Source organism: Podarcis erhardii (genome assembly GCF_964252035.2).
Source record: "Podarcis erhardii genome assembly, chromosome: 5".
NCBI classification, from domain to species: domain Eukaryota; kingdom Metazoa; phylum Chordata; class Lepidosauria; order Squamata; family Lacertidae; genus Podarcis; species Podarcis erhardii.
The window spans coordinates 8,341,378-8,363,032 of NC_138509.1; the positions used below are offsets into that span (position 1 = coordinate 8,341,378).

At 42.4% G+C, this 21,655-nt stretch overlaps 2 protein-coding genes across 2 annotated transcripts in view; one reads left to right on the plus strand and one right to left on the minus strand.

Moving 5' to 3' along the window:
• Positions 1-21,655, plus strand: part of GTF2F2 (general transcription factor IIF subunit 2) — a 68,529-nt gene that overhangs the window by 15,771 nt on the left and 31,103 nt on the right. Inside the window, exons 5-6 of the mRNA XM_081861046.1 lie at positions 5,566-5,604; positions 21,333-21,414. Of these exons, the coding sequence (XP_081717172.1) occupies positions 5,566-5,604; positions 21,333-21,414 (121 nt within the window). The remainder of the gene's footprint in view (positions 1-5,565; positions 5,605-21,332; positions 21,415-21,655) is intronic.
• On the minus strand, positions 14,551-17,060 carry KCTD4 (potassium channel tetramerization domain containing 4). The gene has a single exon (XM_081861030.1). The coding sequence runs from the start codon at positions 16,876-16,878 to the stop codon at positions 15,898-15,900; it is 981 nt and encodes a 326-aa protein (XP_081717156.1). The 5' UTR covers positions 16,879-17,060; the 3' UTR covers positions 14,551-15,897.

Consider the following 21,655-nt stretch of genomic DNA (forward strand, 5'->3'; position numbering starts at 1 on the left):
TACCCATTGTTTTGTCTTTATTGCTGTCCCAGTTCTACGTCTCTTGCATATATTTCAATATTAATAGGCCACCATGAGCAAATTAGGTGTTTCTTTTCCCAAATATACACTTACTGTGTAACCTGGTGAACAATTACACACTATTTTAGATTAAGACTGGCATTTCTATCAGCCTAACAGCAGTAAAATGCTGCTGTAGAGTAAAAAAAAAAAAAAAAAGGCAGACACAATGGTGGTTCATTGCTGCAGTTTTCAGATATGAGTAAAGTGTGACAGCTTGGTAGATCACATGTTTTGCATTTAAAGATTTCAGGTTCAGTTCTCAGAACTTTCAATTAAAGTAGTGTTTTAAGACTTCCGAATTTAGCACACCTGTTCCAAACTCATCTGCTTTCTAAGGACCAGCCATCCAGGATCAGTTGTCTGTTCTACAGGAGAGATCCTTTCACAAAGCAATGTGTATTGTGTTCAAGAATCTGTGGATAAGAAGTAATCTCATGCTAGCATTAGAAGAAAAATACAGTGGTGCCCCGCAAGACGAACACCTCGCTAGACGAAAGGGTTTTCCGTTTTGGAGGCGCTTCGCAAAACGAATTTCCCTGTGGGCTTGCTTCGCAAGACGAAATGTCTTGCGAGTTCCTGCGGGTTTCCCCCCTTTCCCCCCCTTTTCCTAAGTCGCTAAGCCGCTTATCAGCTCATCCGCTGATAAGCCGCTTATCAGCTGATCCGCTAAAAGCCGCTAAATCGCTAATAGCGCTAAGCCGCTAAGCTGTCAATGGGCTTGCTTCACAAGACGAAAAAACCGCTATACGAAGAGCCTCACGGAACGGATTAATTTCGTCTTGCGAGGCACCACTGTATAGCTCTATATCTCTATCCCTCTAAACCCACATAATGGCATAAACAGTAACTTTTACTGCTTTTGCCAGTGTCTTGTAGTGGTTAGAGTGTTGGACCTTGAAGACCAGGGTTCAAGTCCCTACTCAGCCATGAAGCCTGTTTGATGACCTTGTACTCTCTCTCTGCCTAAGCTACTGCACAGTCGTTTGTGAGGATAAAATGGAGAGGAGTACCATGAATGCTACACTGAGTTGCTTGGATGTAATCTGGAATATACATGTAACAGTTCTTAATAATATTAAGTCCATGAAAGCGTATCATAATGAATTCATTATAAATAATCTTCAAGAGGCCCCCAAACCTGTTGCTGTTTTTTGCTGCAGCAGAGTAACACAATTACCCCAATGGGAATTTGTTGTACTTGTTATAATGGCATTCTCATTTATTTGCATGTATGTTGCTGAATTCTATTACTGGTTTTTGATAAATGAACTCTTGAGTTTCTATTTATGCTGCCATTATAATGGTGCATGTTGAATTGCGGTCATACCTTGGGTTGAAGTTGCTTCAGGTTGAGCGTTTTCGGGTTGCGCTCCGTGGCGACCCGGAAGTAACGGAACATGTTACTTCTGGGTTTCGCCGCTCATGCATGCGCAGACACTCAAAATTAAGTCATGTGCAGAAGCGGTGAATTGCGACATGCGCAGACGCGGGTTGCATTCTGCCCTGGATGCGAACGGGGCTCCGGAACGCATCCCGTTCGTATCCAGAGGTGCCACTGTATTAGGAATTGGCATTGATTATTGAAATAGTATGTTCATTTGATTATAACAATTTTTACTGTAATAGAATATTGCTTTGACTTGTATCTGGTATGAACCCACTTTGGGTCCAGAAATGGCACATTCTTCCCCTCCCCTTTCAGATCCACTGTGCTCCTGGAAGCCCAACCCATAAATCTTTGGTTCCCAAGTTACCTGGTCTTGGGTAGCGCGGGTAGGAAATGCCCCTGCCTGAGACCTTGGAAAGTCTCTGCCCATCAGAGTAGGGAATACAGTGGTACTAGTTATCTCCCGCTTGGACTACTGCAGTGCGCTCTGCGTGGGGCTACCTCTGAAGGTGACCCGGAAACTGCAATTAATCCAGAATGCGGCAGCTAGACTGGTGACTGGGAGTGGCCGCCGGGACCACACAACACCGGTCCTGAGAGATCTGCATTGGCTCCCAGTACGTTTCTGAGCACAATTCAAAGTGTTGGGGCTGACCTTTAAAGCCCTAAACGTATACCTGAAGGAGCATCTCCACCCGCATCGTTCAGCCCGGACACTGAGATCCAGCACCAAAGGCCTTCTGGCAGTTCCCTCATTGTGAGAAGTGAGGTTACAGGGAACCAGACAGAGGGCCTTCTCGGTAGTGGCGCCCGCCCTGTGGAACGCCCTCCCTTCAGATGTGAAGGAATTAAGCAGCTATCTTCTTTTTAAAAGACATTTGAAGGCAGCCCTTTTTAGGGAAGTTTTTAATATTTAATGCTGTATTGTTTTTAACACTTGATTGGAAGCCGTCCAGAGTGGCTGGGGAAACTCAGCCAGATGGGTGGGGTATCAATAATAAATTATTATTATACCTTGGGTTAAGAATTTAATTCGTTCTTGAGGTCTGTTCTTAACCTGAAACTGTTCTTAACCTGAAGCACCACTTTAGCTAATGGCACCTCCCGCTGCTGCTGCTGCACAATTTCTGTTCTCATCCTGAAGCAAAGTTCTTAACCCGAGGTAATATTTCTGGATTAGTGGAGTCAGTAACCTGAAGCGTCTGTAACCTGAAGCGTATGTAACCCGAGGTACCACTGTACTGAATTAGATGAACTAAAGGCCTGACTTGGTCAAAGGCAGCTCTATAAGTTCATATTTCATTTCCAAATTGGATGTGGTTCCTGCTTTATTAGTAACCAGGAAGACATTTTGAGAATATATATGAATATATATTTACAAAAATAGCAGAGCCACAACCCTTGAACACTTAAGCCATGCCTGCATCATTTTGCTTCTGTGCAAATTAAGCTATTTTGTTTAAGTGTGCTTGGTTTCCTTGCAATTTATAGGCTAGCCGGCAACTGAAGTTTTCTGACTTAACAGGGATTAAAAATAAAATAAAATACTATAGAATTTAAGAACAAAGAAGCAGAAGCAAGGGACATGATTTTGTGCTGCCGTATGGAGAGTTGGTACTGGAAGTTTTAAGTAATGAGTGAAATTTATAGCAATATGTTCCCGCAATAAGGCAAGATGCAAATGAAGTGGTATTGGTGTCTAAACAGAGTTAAAATGCATGTTTTTTTCTTCAAGAATCTAAAATATGCCGGAAATGGAAAATATATTAAGTGGCCTTTCTTCAAGGATGGTAGGGTGACAAAATATTAATTCACCCTGCCTTTGCTTGTAGAAGGGACCCATCATAGTTCAATACTGGGAACTGTACCATCTATTCTGTATACCTTGCACTTTTAGTCTGATAACATAAAAAACCAAGTATGTCCCACCCCCTGCCCCCCATAATTCACACTGAAAAAAGTAGGATTTATTTGCTACTTTTTATTTATACAGAAGATTGAAACTCGGGGGTTTGGGATAGACTGAACACCTTATGTTGAAGGAGAAAAATGCACTTTGGATATTCTCTGAGGACATTCCTACATTTTAGGAGTGAGTTCTGGCCCCCAATTAAGGTTGCAAACCCGTGTGCATTCGGGAGTAAGTCCCACTGAATTCAGTGCGATTTGCTTCCGAATAAACATGCAAACAATTGCCCTGCCAGTCCCAGTTGGTGCTCATCAGATGTTGCCGGGGGGGGGGGGAGCAGGTGTGGGGGACTCCCTGGCCCTGAATGGGGTAACTGTGCCCCTGAAAGACCAGGTGCGCAGTCTGGGAGTCAATTCTGTGTCCAGGGCAGCTGTCTACCAGCTCCATCTGGTATGCAGGCTGAGACCCTACCTGCCCACAGACTGTCTTGCCAGAGTGGTGCATGCTCTGGTTATTTCCCGCTTGGACTACTGCAATGCGCTCTGTGTGGGGCTACCTTTGAAGGTGACCCAGAAAATACAACTAATCCAGAATGTGGCAGCCAGACTGGTGACTGGGAGTGGCCAGAAAGACCATATAATACTGGTCCTGAAAGACCTACATTGGCTCCCTGTATGTTTCCGAGCACAATTCAAAGTGTTGGTGCTGTCCTTTAAAGCCCTAAATGGCCTCCGCCTTTACCTAAAGGAGCGTCTTCACCCCCATCGTTCAGCCCGGACATTGAGGTCCAGCGCCTAGGTCCTTCTGGCGATTCCCTCACTGCAAGACACCTGGCTTGAGAGCAGTACATGTGAAAAGGATCTAGGAGTCTTGGTTGACCACAAACTTGACATGAGCCAACAGTGTGACGCGGCAGCTAAAAAAGCCAATGCAATTCTGGGCTGCATCAATAGGAGTATAGCATCTAGATCAAGGGAAGTAATACTGCCACTGTATTCCGCTCTGGTCAGACCTCACCTGGAGTACTGTGTCCAGTTCTGGGCACCACAGTTCAAGAAGGACACTGACAAACTGGAACGTGTCCAGAGGAGGGCAACCCAAATGGTCAAAGGTCTGGAAACGATGCCTTATGAGGAACGGCTAAGGGAGCTGGGCATGTTTAGCCTGGAGAAGAGGAGGTTAAGGGGTGATATGATAGCCATGTTCAAATATATAAAAGGATGTCACATAGAGGAGGGAGAAAGCTTGTTTTCTGCTGCTCCAGAGAAGCGGACACGGAGCAATGGTTCCAAACTAGAAGAAAGAAGATTCCACCTAAACATTAGGAAGAACTTCCTGACAGTAAGAGCTGTTCAACAGTGGAATTTGCTGCCAAGGAGTGTGGTGGAGTCTCCTTCTTTGGAGGTCTTTAAGCAGAGGCTTGACAACCATATGTCAGGAGTGCTCTGGTGGTGTTTCCTGCTTGGCAGGGGGTTGGACTCGATGGCCCTTGTGGTCTCTTCCAACTCTATGATTCTATGAAGAAGTGAGGTTACAGGGAACCAGGCAGAGGGCCTTCTCAGTAGTGGCGTCCGCCCTGTGGAACGCCCTCCCATCAGATGTCAATGAGAAGAGCAACCATATGACATTTAGAAGAAATCTGAAGGCAGCCCTGTTTAGGGAAGTTTTCAACGTTTGAAGTTTTATTCTGTTTTTAATGTTCTGTTGGGACCCACCCAGAGTGGCTGGGGAAACCCAACCAGATGGGTGGAGTATAAATACTACTACTACTACTACACCACAAATTTTTACATTTGAGAATCAGTTTTCTGCCATGGTTGGACTTTGGCAAGTTATCTCTTAGAGCCAAACTCTGTGTGATGTTAAATTCACATGTAACGTTGCATGTAATTTCACTCTTAATCTTGGGGCTGTTAGCATTAAAATGGGGGAAAGTGGTGCCACTTCCACTACACACCTCATAATCCAGGCTGGGTGCTGATTCTCCTTCTCTAAACCCCAATTTTATAGCTTGAATGGGACAGATGGTTCTAGAAAGAGGCGTGAAAGAGCTTCAAACAGTAGATCATGATTGACTGAAAAGCCTTATGTTGTTCAGGATTGGACTACAGGGAGTTTATAGCATTCCATAACGTTGAGTTACAAATAGGAACACTCTTAATATTGAATTGTAAAGTCCTAAACCTTATTTTATTGTCATTTGCAGAAAGTCAGACAGATGAAAAACCTGAAATCAGCAACAGTGGTAAGTGTTGGCTGCAATAACTTGTTTACGGAGATAATAAAAAACAACAGTAACTGATTCATTGCTACAAATTCCTTAAATTGTTCAAAATCTAGAGTTTATGCAGGTGGTTACATTGAAACTTTTAAAACGTTTGGATGTATTTCTGGTTTCCTTTGGCTACTTAATATCATTGCAGTTTGCAAATGCTTGGTGATGGAATTTCACAAGCAAGTTATGATCGTCTTCATTTCAAAAAAGCACTTCAGGTTTTGTGAAATATAACAAATAATCACAATTGTATGGGGATGGACAGACTTGCAGGATCTGGTGCAAAAGACAGAGAATTCCATAAATCTGAGTCCAAGGATTTGTGTGTATCAAAACTCTAATAGAGACCTTCTGCAAACACATCCAGTTGTGGATACCTCATACTTTCTTCATTGCAGCCATATAATTTAGGGTGGGGGTTATTTTCTTGCTGGTATTATTCCATGGATGTGTGGCTCCCTGCTCCCAAGGCAGTTAAAGGTTGCCTGTTTGGCAAGGTTGGTTCTGTTTTATTTTTTTATAGTTACCATAAAGGTAAAGGACCCCTAACAATTAAGTCCAGTCACAGATGACTCTGGGGTTGCGGCGCTCATCTCGCTTTATTGGCCGAGGGAGCCGGCGTACAGCTTCCGGGTCATGTGGCCAGCATGTCTAAGCCACTTCTGGCGAACCAGAGCAGCAAACGGAAATGCTGTTTACCTTCCCGCCGGAGCGGTACCTATTTATCTACTTGCACTTTTCGTGTGCTTTTGAACTACTAGGTTGGCAGGAGCTGGGACTGAGCAACAGGAGCTCACCCCATCGTGGGGATTCGAACCGCCGACCTTCTGATCGGCAAACCTAAGAAGCTCAGTGGTTTAGACCACAGCACCACCCGCGTCCCTTATCTTAGTCTGGTGTTTAACAAAACCCTCCAGGAAGACCCAAGTTTGCAAGCTTGGAAGGCTGTTCCACGCAGTCACAGTCACAAAACAGTTTGCTGATCTCCCAGCACAGGCATGACCACTACTCAGTCCTCCTTAAAAATTATCTCATTTCAATGACAAAGACTTGGACTCAGCAGTTAAAAGAACTTGAACTGAGGCTTCCATACAGTGAGATTACCCGGACACGATTGTGTTGTAGGAATCTCATCAACACAAATCCTCCAAGTCACCTTTGCCTAAGGGTTGATGGTTCAGTGAGCAACTGTGCACACCTGCCTCTTCAAAACCAGGGATGGGGCTACCCACTTCACTAAGCAAAGGCCGTTTCAGATGGGAAAATCTAGCAGACCTACCGTATTTTTCGCTCCATAAGACGCACATTTTTACTCCTAAAAAGTAAGGGGAAATGTGTGTGCGTCTTATGGAGCGAATGCAGGCTGCGCAGCTATCGCTGAAGCCAGCAGAGCAAGAGTGAGAGCTGCGCAACACCTCTTGTTCTGCTGGCTTCCCCGCAAAGCAGGAGGAGGAACAGAAGAGAGCCCTTACATGGAGCCCCTTCCGTTCCTCCCCCCCGCTTCGTTGAAGAGGCGCTGCGCAGCTATCACTGAAGCCAGCACAGCAAGAGCTGTGCAGCGCCTCTTGCTCTGCTGGCTCCCCAGTGAAGCAGGATGAGGGATGGAAGGGGCTCTGTAAGGGCTCCCTTGCATCCCTCATCCTGCTTCGCTGGGAAGCCAGCACAACAAGAGGCACTGCACAGCTCTCACTCTTGCTCCGCTGGCTTCAGTGATACCTGTGCAGCTTGCTCTGTCCCTTCACCCACCTCCCAGAAAAGCCAGCAAGAGCCGCTCTGTCTTTAAAGCTGGCTTTTCTTGTTTTTCTCCTCTAAAAACTAGGTGCGTCTTATAGAGCGAAAAATACGGTAAATGGCAGGTTTCTTTTTCTAATTCTGGCTTGCATGTATGCACCAGATTCCAGCCAACATGCTTTTCTTAAGGACACTTTGCAAAATACTGAATGCCTTCAAAGAAGGCTCAGTTATAATTGGAGCTGACATTAACTGCTGCCCTAATGACTTCATAGATCGCAGCTCTTCCTGTTTTAAGAAGCAGCCAAGATAATCAGTTGCAGTGCATAATTGCCTACTGGGGCCTAACAGACACTTGGAGACATTTACCATATTTTCCCGTCTATAAGATTTTTGGGGAATCAGATTTAGGAAAATGGGGGGAGATGTATCTGTGTATAAGATGCCCCCTAATTTTTGACATTATTTTTAAGGGAAAAAACATAGTCTTATACTTGGAAAATTACAGTAAATCCCACAGCACATGAATTCTCTTCTGATCCAGGTTCTTTCCCTTATACTGGAAAGGCTGTGGAGAGATAGGCTCATATTGTCATGCATGGTGGAATTGCATGTTGGTATACTCCTTTTGGGAAAAGGTGTTTTATGTTATTTCTAAAATTATGCAACAACTCCTCCCACCAAATTCAGCTCTTGCCTTCTTATCATTAGACACAAATTTAACAATAACCTTAAATGCAGATATTTAGTATTTTATCTGTTATCTTTATTTTATTTTATTTTTTTAACATTACAAACATCCATTTAAACAAAATAACACTGATACAAACTTGGGGTTCTCTTGGGGACTCCCCCCCCCCGTTTTTCAAAATGTACATTTTTTTATCTTTACCACATTTGATTACACTTATTTAGTCTTTTGGTTATTGCAAATTACAAGTGTTATAAAAATCCTGCTAACATCTTTAAGTGTTTACAGTGTTCTTTAATATAGTCTATGTTTTTTTCCTATTCTGTATTAAATTTGTTGTCCTCTTCCAGGCATCTTTGCCATTTCAGCGTATTCCATTGTCTTCATAATCCACTCATCTTTAGTTGGTGTTTTCTCTTCCTTCCATGCCTGGGCGTAAAGCATTCTTTCAGCTGTCATCATATACATAAACAGTCTTTTCATATCCTTTGGTAATTCTTCTACTATTATATCTATTTAAAAGGCTTCTGGTTTTTTAACAAAAGTTACCTTAAACATTTTTTTTCAATTCATTATATTTCATTTCCCAGAATGCCTTTACCTTTTTGAACGTCTACCACATATGGTAGAATGTGCCTTCTTTCTCTTTACGCTTCCAGAATATGTTAGTATTATTTTTATACATTTTTGCTAGTCTTAGCGGAGTCAAATACCATTTATACATCATTTTCATACAGTTTTTTTTTAACGTACAGCATGCTGTAAATTTCAAGTCCTCCTTCCACAGTCTTTCCCAATCTGCAAGTTGTATATTATACCCCACATCTTTTGCCCAGTGAATTATTACTGCTTTTACCTCTTCATCTTTGGTTTCCCATGTATTTTATCTGTTATCAGCAGCCCAATTAACAAGAGCCCAATACACAGTCTGTAGAAATCCCCATTGAAATCTGGTTAAATAATATTTGGAATGTGGCTCTGTTGCAATGCGTTACTTGCCGCAGAAGGGTAATTAAAAGCAATTCAAGGATGGACACTTTTGGTGAAACTTGGCTTGTTTTTCCTTTATAAATGAAAGGAAATATACTTTGATTCCACCCTCAACACAAGAATCTCTGTGGAGAGGCTACTTGAGTTGATAATGCATAAATAAATGTATTGCTTGTGTACCATGTAAGCATAAGAAAATGAATAAGAATGTACTGCTGGACAGGTTACTGTAGTTACCATATTTTTCGTTCTATAAGACGCACCAGACAATAAGACACACCTAGTTTTTGGAGGAGGAGAACAAGGGAAAAAAAATTCTGAATCCCAGAAGCCAGAACAGCAAGAGGGATCTGGTATCTGGGACAGCCTCTTGATGTTCTGGCTTCTGGGATAGCCGCTGAAGCCTCTCCCGGGCAGCGGGATGAAGGCTCCCCCTGCCCAGAAGAGGCTGCGCACGGCTAAGCTGCCCTCTGTCCCTTCCCCCACCTCCTGCAAAAGCCAGCCAAGAGCTGCGCGCTCTTTAAAGGGAGCGCGGCTCTTGCAGGCTTTTCTATGAGGTGGGGGAAGGACAGCCTGTCAGTAATGGGCTGCCCTTCTCCCTCCTCGGGGAAAAGCCCGCAAGAGCCACGCTCCCTTTAAAGAGCACGCGGAGCGTGTTTGCGGCTCTTGGGGGCTTTTCTCCGATGAGGGAGAAGGGACTGACGGGCTGCGTCAGACTGATGGGATGAAGGCACCTGCTGCCCTGCGGAGGCTTCGTGCGGCTAAGCCAGAAGTCAGAACAGCGAGCAGGAGCGCTGCACAGCGCTCCCTCTCCCTGTTCTGGCTTCTGGCTTAGCCGCGCAGCGTGCATTCGCCCCATAAGACGCACACACATTTCCCCTTACTTTTTAGGAGGGGAAAAGTGTCTCTTATAGAGAAAAAATATGGTATATGTTGTTGTATTTAAATCAAAAAGAAATGGAAAAAATGGAAGCGACAGCTTTTGATCTCTTCACTTTCACACTGGGGAAGGAGAGGAGAGCAGGAGACCATGAGCCCAAGACTCATTCCCATTGTTACAAGCCATAGTTTCTCATGTTGCCAAAAGAGCTCCCACTATGATCCTAGCTTCTTCCATGATGCTATGGCATGAGAAACTAACCCTCAGGTATATCAGCTCAATTCTGAGAATGCTTGCCTTCTAATAGCAAGCTTAATAACAAGCTTCAGTCATTGTCTTAATGCTCTGCAGTTACTTAAAAAACTAATCACACAGTCATGGTAACTGATGGTTTAGTGCAAACTTGTTCGGAGAAAATGTTTGATGTGACACTTTGTGAGCAATAGCCTCCTCCATATTTTATGGTTACAGAGTTGTATTTTTGACAGCATGGGAAGCAGAGCCATTTCTGATTTGTTAGGGCAGTTAATGAGGCTGCCGGCTGCCAGATATCCTATTTTTTAAGCACTGGATTTAAAAATCAAAGTAAATCTTTGCTTTATCTACCAATCTGGTATGTATTTTCTTAATGCAAAACCTGGGACAACTCAAATAGAATAGCTTCATGTGGCTTCATCCCATTTAGATATCATATTCATGAAAGTGGTTGGTGGCTGTCAATGGAAGTTGTCAGGCTCACACTGTTTCTAGCCCAACCCAGACATAAGAGATATCCGAAAAGGCCAAGTCTGTATGAAATGGGGGCTGGTGCCGCTCCTTAATTAAAAGGTCACCTATGAGCTGCTGAAAGAATCCCAAGAACCCCGTGCTTCACTTTTTATTAGAATAATAATAATAATAATAATAATAATAATAATAATAATAATAATAATTTATTTATTTATTTATACCCCGTCCTCCTCTGCCAAGGCCGGGCTCAGAGCAGCTTACAAGCAATAATAAAAACAAGATGAATGATTACAAACTTAAAAACAAAAATAAAATACAACATTAAAATAATGGAACATTAAAATATTAAAATGTAGCCTCATCGCAGGAGGAGAAGGAAAAGAAGGGGAAAAAAAACGAGAGAACAACTCTGTCTTACAGGCCCTGCGGAAAGAAATCAGATCCTACAGGGCCCTGGTCTCATGAGACAGAGCGTTCCACCAGGCCGGAGCCAGAGTTGAAAAGGCCCTGGCTCTGGTTGAAGCCAATCTAACTTCCTTAGGGCCCGGGACCACTAGGGTGTTGTTATTTATGGACCTTGAGGCTCTCCGTGGGGCATACCAGGAGAGGCGGTCCCGTAGGTACGAGGGTCCTAGACCGTGAAGGGCTTTAAAGGTCAAAAGCAGCACCTTAAATCTGACCCTGTACTCCACCGGGAGCCAGTGCAGCTTGAAAAGCACTGGGTGAATATGCTCCCATGGCAGAGACCCCGTGAGGAGCCTCGCTGCAGCATTCTGTACCCGCTGGAGTTTCTGGGACAGCTTCAAGGGCAGCCCCGCGTAGAGCGAATTACAGTAGTCAAGCCTGGAGATGACCGTCGCATGGATCACTGTGGCCAAGTCAGGGCGGGAAAGGTAAGGGACCAACTGCTTGATGCGGCGAAGGTGGAAAAATGTCGCCTTGGCTGTTGCTGTAACCTGCGCCTCTATGGAAAGGGAGGCGTCAAGGATTACACCCAAACTCTTAACGGAAGGCAATGGCACTAATTGGGCCCCCGCAAGAGAAGGGAGTTGGTCCCTCACTTTTTAGAAATAGCAATTCTTTTGGACCTTATTGGGAAAATGTAATGACCAAAATTATTAGCAGATTAGAAACAAATAGGAAAGATCAAGCTAATGTTGTAAAAATATTTAGAACAAGCCTTTAATCCTTTAAAGTGTGGGCATAATCCAAGATCTAGCACGTTAAGAGGTAAGTAAACATGAAGCTGTGCCCTTGGGATTTGTGTGTCAGAGAGCCATGTACGCATCACACTTTCCTGTGCCATCTGATGTAGTCTTGCATCTATCTTTTGAGAATCATAGTTCCCATTGGAATCCAATTCTGATGTCTGGCAATAATCCCAGAAACTGTTCTGTTCTTACTAGAACAGGCAATGGGCCGCATATGGCCCTGGGGCTTTAATGGATGGAAACGAAAAGCTGAAGTTTCAGTTATTTAGGAGTAGAAATACTTGTCTTGAGAGCACCCTGGCTACCTGCAAAATATATAAATCTGGATCAGTCTTGGGAACGTTTCCTTCCTTCCTTCCTTCCTAAAAAGATGTTCCCCTTCCTTCCTTTTTCGACTTTAACTGTGGCAAAAAATATAACATTGAACCCTATAGTTACGAGTAGCACAACATTTGAAGGAATTTGCGCTGTATATGTAGAGGGGGAGTAAACTTTCTTGATGCTGGCTCCTGAATTTACAAGCATAGCTTGTGGGAAGCCAGTATTGCCCCTCTACTAGATTTCGTTCTTCGATCCCTGACAATTTTCTCCCATGCTCAAACCTTTCTCAGTCCTCTAATATGGTGGTTCCCAACTTTATGAGTATGAATACCACCTTTTAAGAAATGTGGACCCCTCACATTCTAATTGTTGTGATTTTAGGCTCTGTTAATTGAGAAAATACATAATGATAAAAAGCTTATAATAAAATGTGCCAAAATCAAAGAAAGCAGGAAAAAATAATTTATTTCACAATCATAATCAGCAACTAACAATCCAAGGATTAATTCCAAAAGGTATTAAATATAAATGTAATCATAAATATAAATCTGTTTGACCCCCAATGTACCCACTGATTAACCCAATTTATTCAAAAGGTATGAAATACCATTTTTATTTATAATTATAAATTTATTCATTTATTTATCCAGTATAGTGATCAGCAATCCCAAATAAACAATCATACCAAACTAAATACTAATTTCCCCCCCAGTGAACTCAATTGAAAAAATCCCCAAAAGGATGAAAAGGAGAACTTACATTGCCACTAATATAATATGTTCCTTTGTGTCAAATCAGAGCTATCAATTGTACACTTCAATGAATCCCTGTCACTGTGAATAAAGCTACACAACACAGTTAATTTGATTCTATTTTATTTATACTTAACATTTTATTCATTCCTGTTTTTTTATAAGCCAGTTGGCATGAGCAGCAAATGCAACTCAGAACAGCAAACAGCCCAAATGAACTAAGCCTTCAAACAAGCCAGCCCCCACCCCAGGAATTAGGCAGCTCCTATCCCTGGAATGTATCCCAATAAAGCAATAAAAGGAACCCCCAATACCGCCAAAACTAATGAACGATAATATAGTCAGTAGTTAAGAGGCAACCCCCCCCCCCACTTATGGTCCATACCATAACCACTAAAATCAAATTGAAGACTTTCATTCTGCCTCCTACCAGAAAGCCCTGTGTATAGGGCAATGTAAAGGTGCGGGTGGCGCTGTGGGTTAAACCACAGAGCCTAGGGCTTGCCGATCAGAAGGTCGGCGGTTCGAATCCCCGCAACGGGGTAAGCCCCCATTGCTCGGTCCCTGCTCCTGCCCACCTAGCAGTTCGAAAGCACGTCAAAGTGCAAGTAGATAAATAGGTACCACTCCGGCGGGAAGGTAAACGGCGTTTCCGTGCGCTGCTCTGGTTCGCCAGAAGCGGCTTAGTCATTCTGGCCACATGACCTGGAAGCTGTACGCCGGCTCCTTCAGCCAATAAAGCGAGATGAGCGCCGCAACCCCAGAGTCAGCCACGACTGGACCCAACGGTCAGGGGTCCCTTTACCCTTTACCTAAAGGCCAGAAACCCCCAGTGCAACATGCTTCTTCAGGCAAAGCAGCAAGGAGGGTAAGCAGTGCTAGAAACCACTGCATTCCTGTGCCTTGCCCCCAGGTTCTTCAGGTGCATCTCATACCAAGCACCAACCAAGGAAAGCGAGGAAGGCACAGGCCACACCCACAACAATAACCAGTGCTTTTCAGCAACCGCAAGCCCCCCAGTGATCATGCAGGGCTCCTTGAGATGCTGCTATGAAGAGGCAGAGGGAATCAGAGGGGATCAGTCAAGTGCTAGCTGGAGGATCATTACTTGTGGACCCCTTGGGATAACTCCGTGGGCCCTCAGGGGTCCATGACCCACAAGTTAGGAACTACTTCTCTAACGTCTCTGTCAAACTAAATCCAGAAAATGGGGGGCAAGAGAGACCTAATGCACATATACAGACAAACTTGTACGGACTTCCCCATCTTTCTGATCTTTAGCAAATCACCTCTTTCTCCATTGTACCACAAGTGGGGTTTTTTTAAAAAATATATTCTGGGGGTTTACGAAGCCTTTTGTGATTTGAGCTGGCAGCTGATGATTGGTAAAGTAAGGACAGAGCCCTGTTTTGCGGACTGATAGCTGTTCCTCTAGAACAGGGTCCCGATCACTGCATACCAACCTGGGACCACATCCATTTGATGTTCTGCAAAGCACCCACTATATCCATTTTGTGATTCCAAAGACATGAAAAGTAGTTGTAGTGCGCTTATTTTGGGACATACGCTTCAGAAGCGTTGGCAGGTTATAAGAGCTGATATTTCTATATCCTTGTTGGTAAATGAAAACTTTATTATTGACAATCTGGTGTGTTGCACCTCTCTTTTGATCAGAGACTGAGCTACAAATTGGAAAGTCCCCAGTATGAACTTCTCCTCTTGCATACACTAGCTGCTTAGCTTTTAGACAAACCATTATTTCTCATACTCTGCTCATACTCTCACACTATATACTCTGTATACTATGGCATACTTTGATTATTTGGAAGTATTGCAGCAAGTTAATGTATGTGTAGAGCTTTGAAAAGGCCTCTACAAATACTAAGTGGCTCTTAGTGTTAAACTTGCTGGAGATCAAAATTCTGTGTGACATCACCGGGTTCTGTATGTCATTTTCTCACTCGTAGAAGTGCAAAAAACCTCTAGACATAATTGTCTTCATCATCTTATTTTGTTCAAAGATTTGTCATGATATAGTTAAAGTACAGCTCATTGTTTTAGTCAAGATGGGCATAACTAACGCTTGTAGTTATAGTTCAGAATTTAAAATTTGTAGAGCATCTGCCTACATTTCTTTCCTCCTCTAGCCAGAACATGTTTTCTACCAAACCACTGCAATGTTGATATGTTGATTTAAGTTTTCATGCTGATAATATGGAAGACCTGCAATACAGGATCCTAAAAAGCAAACCTTTGTGGAAATGAAGTTTGAATATTTTTTTTAGTTCAATAGCTATGTGAAATTAGTAAGCAAGATAGAAACAGCGTAATTGCATTTTACTCATCACTTACATCGCAAAGTATATAATCTTTACAACAAACAACAAAACTGGGTTCCTTTATATAAATCATATTTTCGAAGTACAAGATAAAATCTCCTGTATAGCTTTTTGAAATGGAGTGGGCATGTTTATATATCTTCTGTAATTATTCAGTATGACTTGCATTTAAACCAGCAAGTAAAAACTGAAACTTAATTGGTATCTGAAAACCAGGATGTATTTAGTTAGAAAACTGTGTATGTTGAAAAGAAAACACTTTTATCATTCTTGAGTGAAATAAGATGTACTGCATATTAGCCACAAAAGCACATACTAATATTTTAGCTAGATTCTGTGGTAAAGAGACAGGAGAGAGGAGACAGAGATGTAAATTGCTTCAGCATTCAGTCTGATTTTTTAAATCATGTTCAGTAAGTATCTCTTTTATTAATAAATTTAGGCACACAGAACCCATAGATGGATGTTACAGTTTACATACCATTAGCTCACATTTATTCATTAGCAGCAGTGCTCTGTGGTGTACAGAGTTGAATAAATCATTTTGCGATGTCTTGAAGTTTAATTAGATTTACAGGCTGCATGCTTGTGGCCTTTTGTCTATTGAGAGAAGAAGTAATTACTTGATAAAATGAAGTGCATCACTGTGAACAATTGACCCTTTGGAACAGTCCAGGCTGGTCAGCAACCTAAATCCACATTTCAGTGCCATCATTATAGCTTCAAACTTAAGAGTTTCCAAGGTGCACACGAAAGTATTGTCTTCCTTCAAAACAAGCCGAGTCCCATTTTCTGACTTTATGAAGTATTTGAACTGGATAATGTTGGAAGAGATTGAAAACTCTTCTGGAAAGCCATCCAGCCTGCTTTTGGATACCAAAACAATGCGCGATTTTATTTTTGTTATGAAATCAGGAGCATTGCAAAAAATCCGAAGGCCCTGCGAACGGTCATGGCTGTCTGTTATCTCCAGAAAGGTAGTCTCTCTGGCTGCAAGCTGCTCCTTTTCCCACCTTATTTTCACTGCATCAGCTAACACTTTAAGCTGGAAAAAATCTGCCTCTCGTGCCAGAAGATGGTTTTCTTTAAATCCCTCTGGTAGAAGCAATTCTCCATTCCGTAGGAAGTTCAGAACGTGCCTAAATAGCAGTCCATCCCTGTCTATAAAATAATGGCCATCTGCATCAGACGGACAGAGAACCTTTCCATTGACAACTCTTTCCAAAAAAGAGTCTGGATACTTGGTTAGTGTTTGCTTTTGCGTAACGTACAGATATCCACCAACGTTGAGAGTAATTGGAGACATTTTACAATTCTTGCCTTGATCGGTGCCTTCCGAGTCATTGCATTTTTTGTTGCTCTCCATTTCACGCCCGTTTCGTGCTCCGTTCTTTAAGACGGCTTTCTCGCTTTGTCCTCCTTTTGCTTTGTATGGAGATTTCGTCAAAAAGGCACCGTTATTCAGCTCTAGAACAATGATAGAATGGGAGTGCTGGAAGCATTGCATGAGCTTGTCGGCAACAGCCTTGCAGTAGGTGGCGTAGAAGCTATGTGTATGCAGTGTGATACTGGGAGTATGACTGGAAAATGCAATTTGCATTTAACCGTATAAGGGCAAGAGGATGGCAGGGGAGAAAGGCGTCTTAGTTATTTTTCCTCTTGAAGATTCTGAAGTTTAAATGATTAAGAAGTGTCTTTTGTTTATGCAGAAAGAAATTAGCTGTTTGCCTGCATCTTGGTATCAAGTTGAAATATAGTATATTGAAAATTATGAAATGGTGGAGGAATCCTAGCTATTTTTGGTAAAATACTTTTCAAAAAGGGTTACCAAACAGTAACCTCAAAAACCTTTAATATTTATGTTTTTCAACCATTTTTAAAGCTTTTCGTCGTCCTGTTGCATTTTGCTCGTGCACCTTGCACTGAAATGCAACAGTTGATAATATTGTCATAAAATTAAACGTAGTGTTAAAAAAAAAGTGTTTTATATAAAATGGATTTCTAAGGCGAACCTGCTTTTTAACCATATAAAGCAGTCTGGGATCCCCCCCCCCTCAATAGAAAATAATTTTATTGGCAAAAATATTGTTAGTAGATATGACTTAATTGGTTTGAATTTATATGGCTATATTTGACAGAGCAGTTCAGTTTCTGGTTAAAATGACACTGCTGTTGCAATGTGAAAGAAAGCTGGTAGGTTTGCCACAAATCTTTGTATATACCACACAATATTACAGCTTAGCAACACTTCAGCGATGAGAAAATGACCACAACATGGCATTGGAAAAGCAGCCCTGTTTCTTCTTGTAGCAGCCATGGCTTTCAGGCTCAGATCTTAAACAACCGATTCTCCCTTTGCAAATATTTGTAACAAGGTATATGACAAGGAAAGCTGTGCAAGTATGGATGTCTACTTCTTTCGTGTAAGAAAGGTTGGGTCTGCAGATTTGTATTCCACAGCAAGGGGGGGGGGATTAACTCTTTCAACATCATCTACTTGCTATTTGCTATTTGCTGTGGCATAGCTACAGCATTAAGGAAGATTTCTATAGCAAAAAATCAAGTAGTGTATTAACTTTAATTCTTTTTAATGTTTAGGCTGCCCCATCCATGCCAAAATGTATTTACGTTTGAGATTCCTGCATTGCAAGGGGTTAGACTGGATGACCCTCTAGGTCCCTTCCAGTTCTGCAGTTCTATGACTCATATAATTCAGGTGTTATCCACACGGTTTCCGCTAGTGCCAAACCCACTGTCGTACAACAAGCAATGCTAATCTTTTTACAGGTTTTAGAGGTGCATTTACTCTCGCCATGTACATGCCAAAAAAGCTTTTCCTCCTGCGTACAAGCGAGGGCAATGCTTGCACAACAGGATTAGGAGTTGCAAGGATGGACAGAGAGCTAGCCAGGATGTCTTAAGAATACTGCACCTGGGCTGTGCATTTTCTTCTCATAGCCTAGTTTCTGAATCTAGGTATTATCGCCACATTTTCAGACAGTTCTCCATAACCATGAGGCTTAGTCATAGGCTTGTTATTTATTATGTTTGCATGAGTCTAAAATAGGAACAGATAGGAACCAACAGCTTAATAGACTGTACAGTGGTGCCTCGCAAGACGAAATTAATCCGTTCCGCGAGTCTCTTCGTCTAGTGGTTTTTTCGTCTTGCGAAGCAAGCCCATTGACGGCTTAGCGGCTTTTAGCGGCTTTTAGCGGCTTTTAGCGGCTTTTAGCGGCTTATTGGCTTAGCGGATAAGCAGATAAGCGGATTAGTGGCTTAGAAAAGGGGGGGGAACCTGCAGGAACTCGCAAGACATTTTCGTCTTGCGAAGCAAGCCCATAGGAAATTCGTTTTGCAAAGCACCTCCAAACCGGAAAACCCTTTCATCTAGCGGGTTTTCCGTCTTGCGAGGCATTCGTCTTGCGGGGCACCACTGTACTTAAAAGATTACATCTAAGTGTGCAAATGGTTTGTCCATATTTTATATTTATATAAGTATACCTAGTGGATGGAGCTGATACAGTGTTGGGGTTACCTGTACATTGCGTTATTCTTTCCCGAGGATGAAATTGCTTCTAAATCCCCCTGTTCTGACTGAACAAAATTGTGTGCTAGTGTTGTGAATCTACAAAAGCATAACTATAACCTGGTTGTAGGGTATCCTTGGCAGTACCCATATACTAGAGGAACACACCTGTGTATGGGGGAAAGGATGCAGTCTTTTGCAGATGTTTGACAATAATTTCCTCATTTACAGTGGTACCTCGGGTTACAGACGCTTCAGGTTACAGATTCTGCTAACCCAGAAATAGTATCTTGGGTTAAGAACTTTGCTTCAGGATGAGAACAGAAATTGCATGGCAGCAGCGGGAGGCCCCATTAGCTAAAGTGGTCTTATGGTTAAGAACAGTTTCAGGTTAAGAACGGATGTCCAGAACGAATTAAGTTATTAACCCGAGGTACCACTGTACTGGAATAGGTCAAGAGCATGTGCTGTCAATAGCCTGATGGTTTGTTTTGTTAGAATTGTTGATTGGACTGATTCTACTACAGAAGTAAAACCGTTTTGGGGACTTCCGGGTTAGCGCGATTGGCTAATGGCAGATTCCCTCCGAGCTCCGGAGGGAATCGGCTCTACTGAAGACGGGTCTTACCGCGCCGGCGACGCGGGGACCCTTAGAAACCGCAGGCGCGGAAGCCTGCGGACTTGGTGACTTGGCGGGCACCTTTAAGCGCCTTCCCCGACCCCCGAAGAGCCTTTTTAAAGGCTACGGAGAGGGTACGGGGAGCGGCGTGGTGCTGAGAGTAGACCGCTACTTCAGTGGAGCGAAGCCGCGAGCCATGGCCGGAGAGCGCTGACTTTTTTCCCTAAATTCGGACTGGAAAACAAACAACCCGTGAGTAGAATGGAATCTGGACTTTAAAATTTATACCTTTGAATTCGGTACAACCGGGGGATGTGTTAAAGGGAAGTCCGCACCCCCCCTACCTACAAACGATCTAAAGCAAGGATCGGAGAACTAAGGTGGAGAGTATTGTTTCTGGTGTCAGATAAAAGATATTTCCATGAATTTGACAGAAGAAGTCTTTGTGCTGGAGAGAAAGTGAGGAGTTTTGGAAGTTTTTGTGTAACCCCCCCCCCCCGAACCCGGGAACGTCCTGTGTGTGAGCCGGAGGAAAAAGAATAAGGAGTTTGACAGCTGTCAAAGGAGCTGTCAAACGGGCGGTTAAAATTTAAGAACTTTGTTACTTAATAACTCTCTGAACTAAAAGTGTTGCATTTGAATTGAGGTGGTTGGAAACAACGTAGCCATAAACAACAAAGTAACGGGCTGTTGGAAAAGGACTATCAAGCAATTGGAATCCCCCTAGGGGGAACTAGAGACATTACAATGGCTGCAGAGGGAAAATTACTGGCAGAGATAGAAAAAATGTTTTTTCTCGTGGGAATCCTGCAAGAGCAGAGTACGGCTATGAACAAAGAACTTATGACCTTGAATTCTAAAACAAACAACTCTGCTGAATGCATAAAGGATTTGACTGATAAGAAATCTGCAGCTGAACCAGAAGAGACATTTTTGGAACTGGTGGAGAGGAAAGAAGGAGTGGAGAAAGTACAGGAAAATACCAACCAGAAGCCTATACTGTCAGGAAATAAAGAAGAAGATCTTCGGATTACAAATCTGCGAAAGATGAGAAAGATGAAGGAGGAAGTCCCTGGAGCACCTGAAATATTGGAATTTAAAAGAATAAAGAAATATGATCGGGACTTCCTCTTTGAGTATTGGAGATCAGCTGACCTTTTGCAGCAACTGCTTTTAAGTACCTTGGATGGAAGAAAATTTGATGTGACTGTGACAGAACTCCTTCGAGACCTGAGGACCAACAAAAAGGGTTACCAACAAAATCGGCAGAGAGAGACTGACAGAGACTTGAAGGCCTCGGATGTGAGGAATTCGGGCTAGGAACTGTTTTTGTGGACATTTGCTTGGGAAGGGATGGAAACCGGGGTAGGGAGGGAGGGGAGAACAGAATTTCAAAATTTTATCATTTTTTTATTTGGCCATTATGATATATAACTAACTAATATACAAAGGGAGAAATTCGTGGAAGGGAAATTAGGTCGACCTTAGAAAAAGGATTTAATGTTTATAAGAGAATTGGATAAGTTAAATGTGGATAAGTAAAAAGAGCTAAGTTTAAAAATAACAATAATATGTTAAAGATGAGAGATAAGAACTTGCTGAACTAATTATTGGAATTGGGATGTATGAAGAGGGGGTGGGGGGAAGTCAGGGAAAGGGGGTAAAGAAAGTAAGAGTATGAAATTATACATGTTTTGTTTTTGTTTTTGTTTTTGTTTTGTGTGTGTGTATAAAATGCGAAAACCTAATAAAAATTTTATTAAAAAAAAAACCGTTTTGAAAAAATATTGGGCATATCGAGTGATTTATCACACTCAAAGCATAAATAAAAATACAACTTATTAAAATGGCTACCGTTCATACTCCTATGACTTTTGCTGGTAATCTGGGTTTCCTTCTATTTCAGAAAAACTGTCTCTGGAAGGAATAGTAGTCCAGCGTGCAGAGTGCAGACCTGCAGCCAATGAAAATTACATGAAGTTGAAAAGGTGAGCCTTTCTTTCTGTTTTTTTTAAATTAAATCTCTTGTATGGTAGCTTGGTATAACTTAAATATGCATTGTCTTTCACATGGCTGCAGTGATGCCTATACATGGATGGTTGTTAAATTGGGTGTATCATAATTTTCAGTCGATCCCTTGAAGAAAGGTGATATTTGAAACACATTGGGATGATCATGTTTCATTCCTTATTTATTCAGGTATTCTATTATTATTATTAAAATAGAATC

Excerpts from the sequence above, each read along its gene's own strand:
- KCTD4 (XM_081861030.1), bottom strand. The coding sequence starts at position 16,878 with ATGCAAATTGCATTTTCCAGTCATACTCCCAGTATCACACTGCATACA.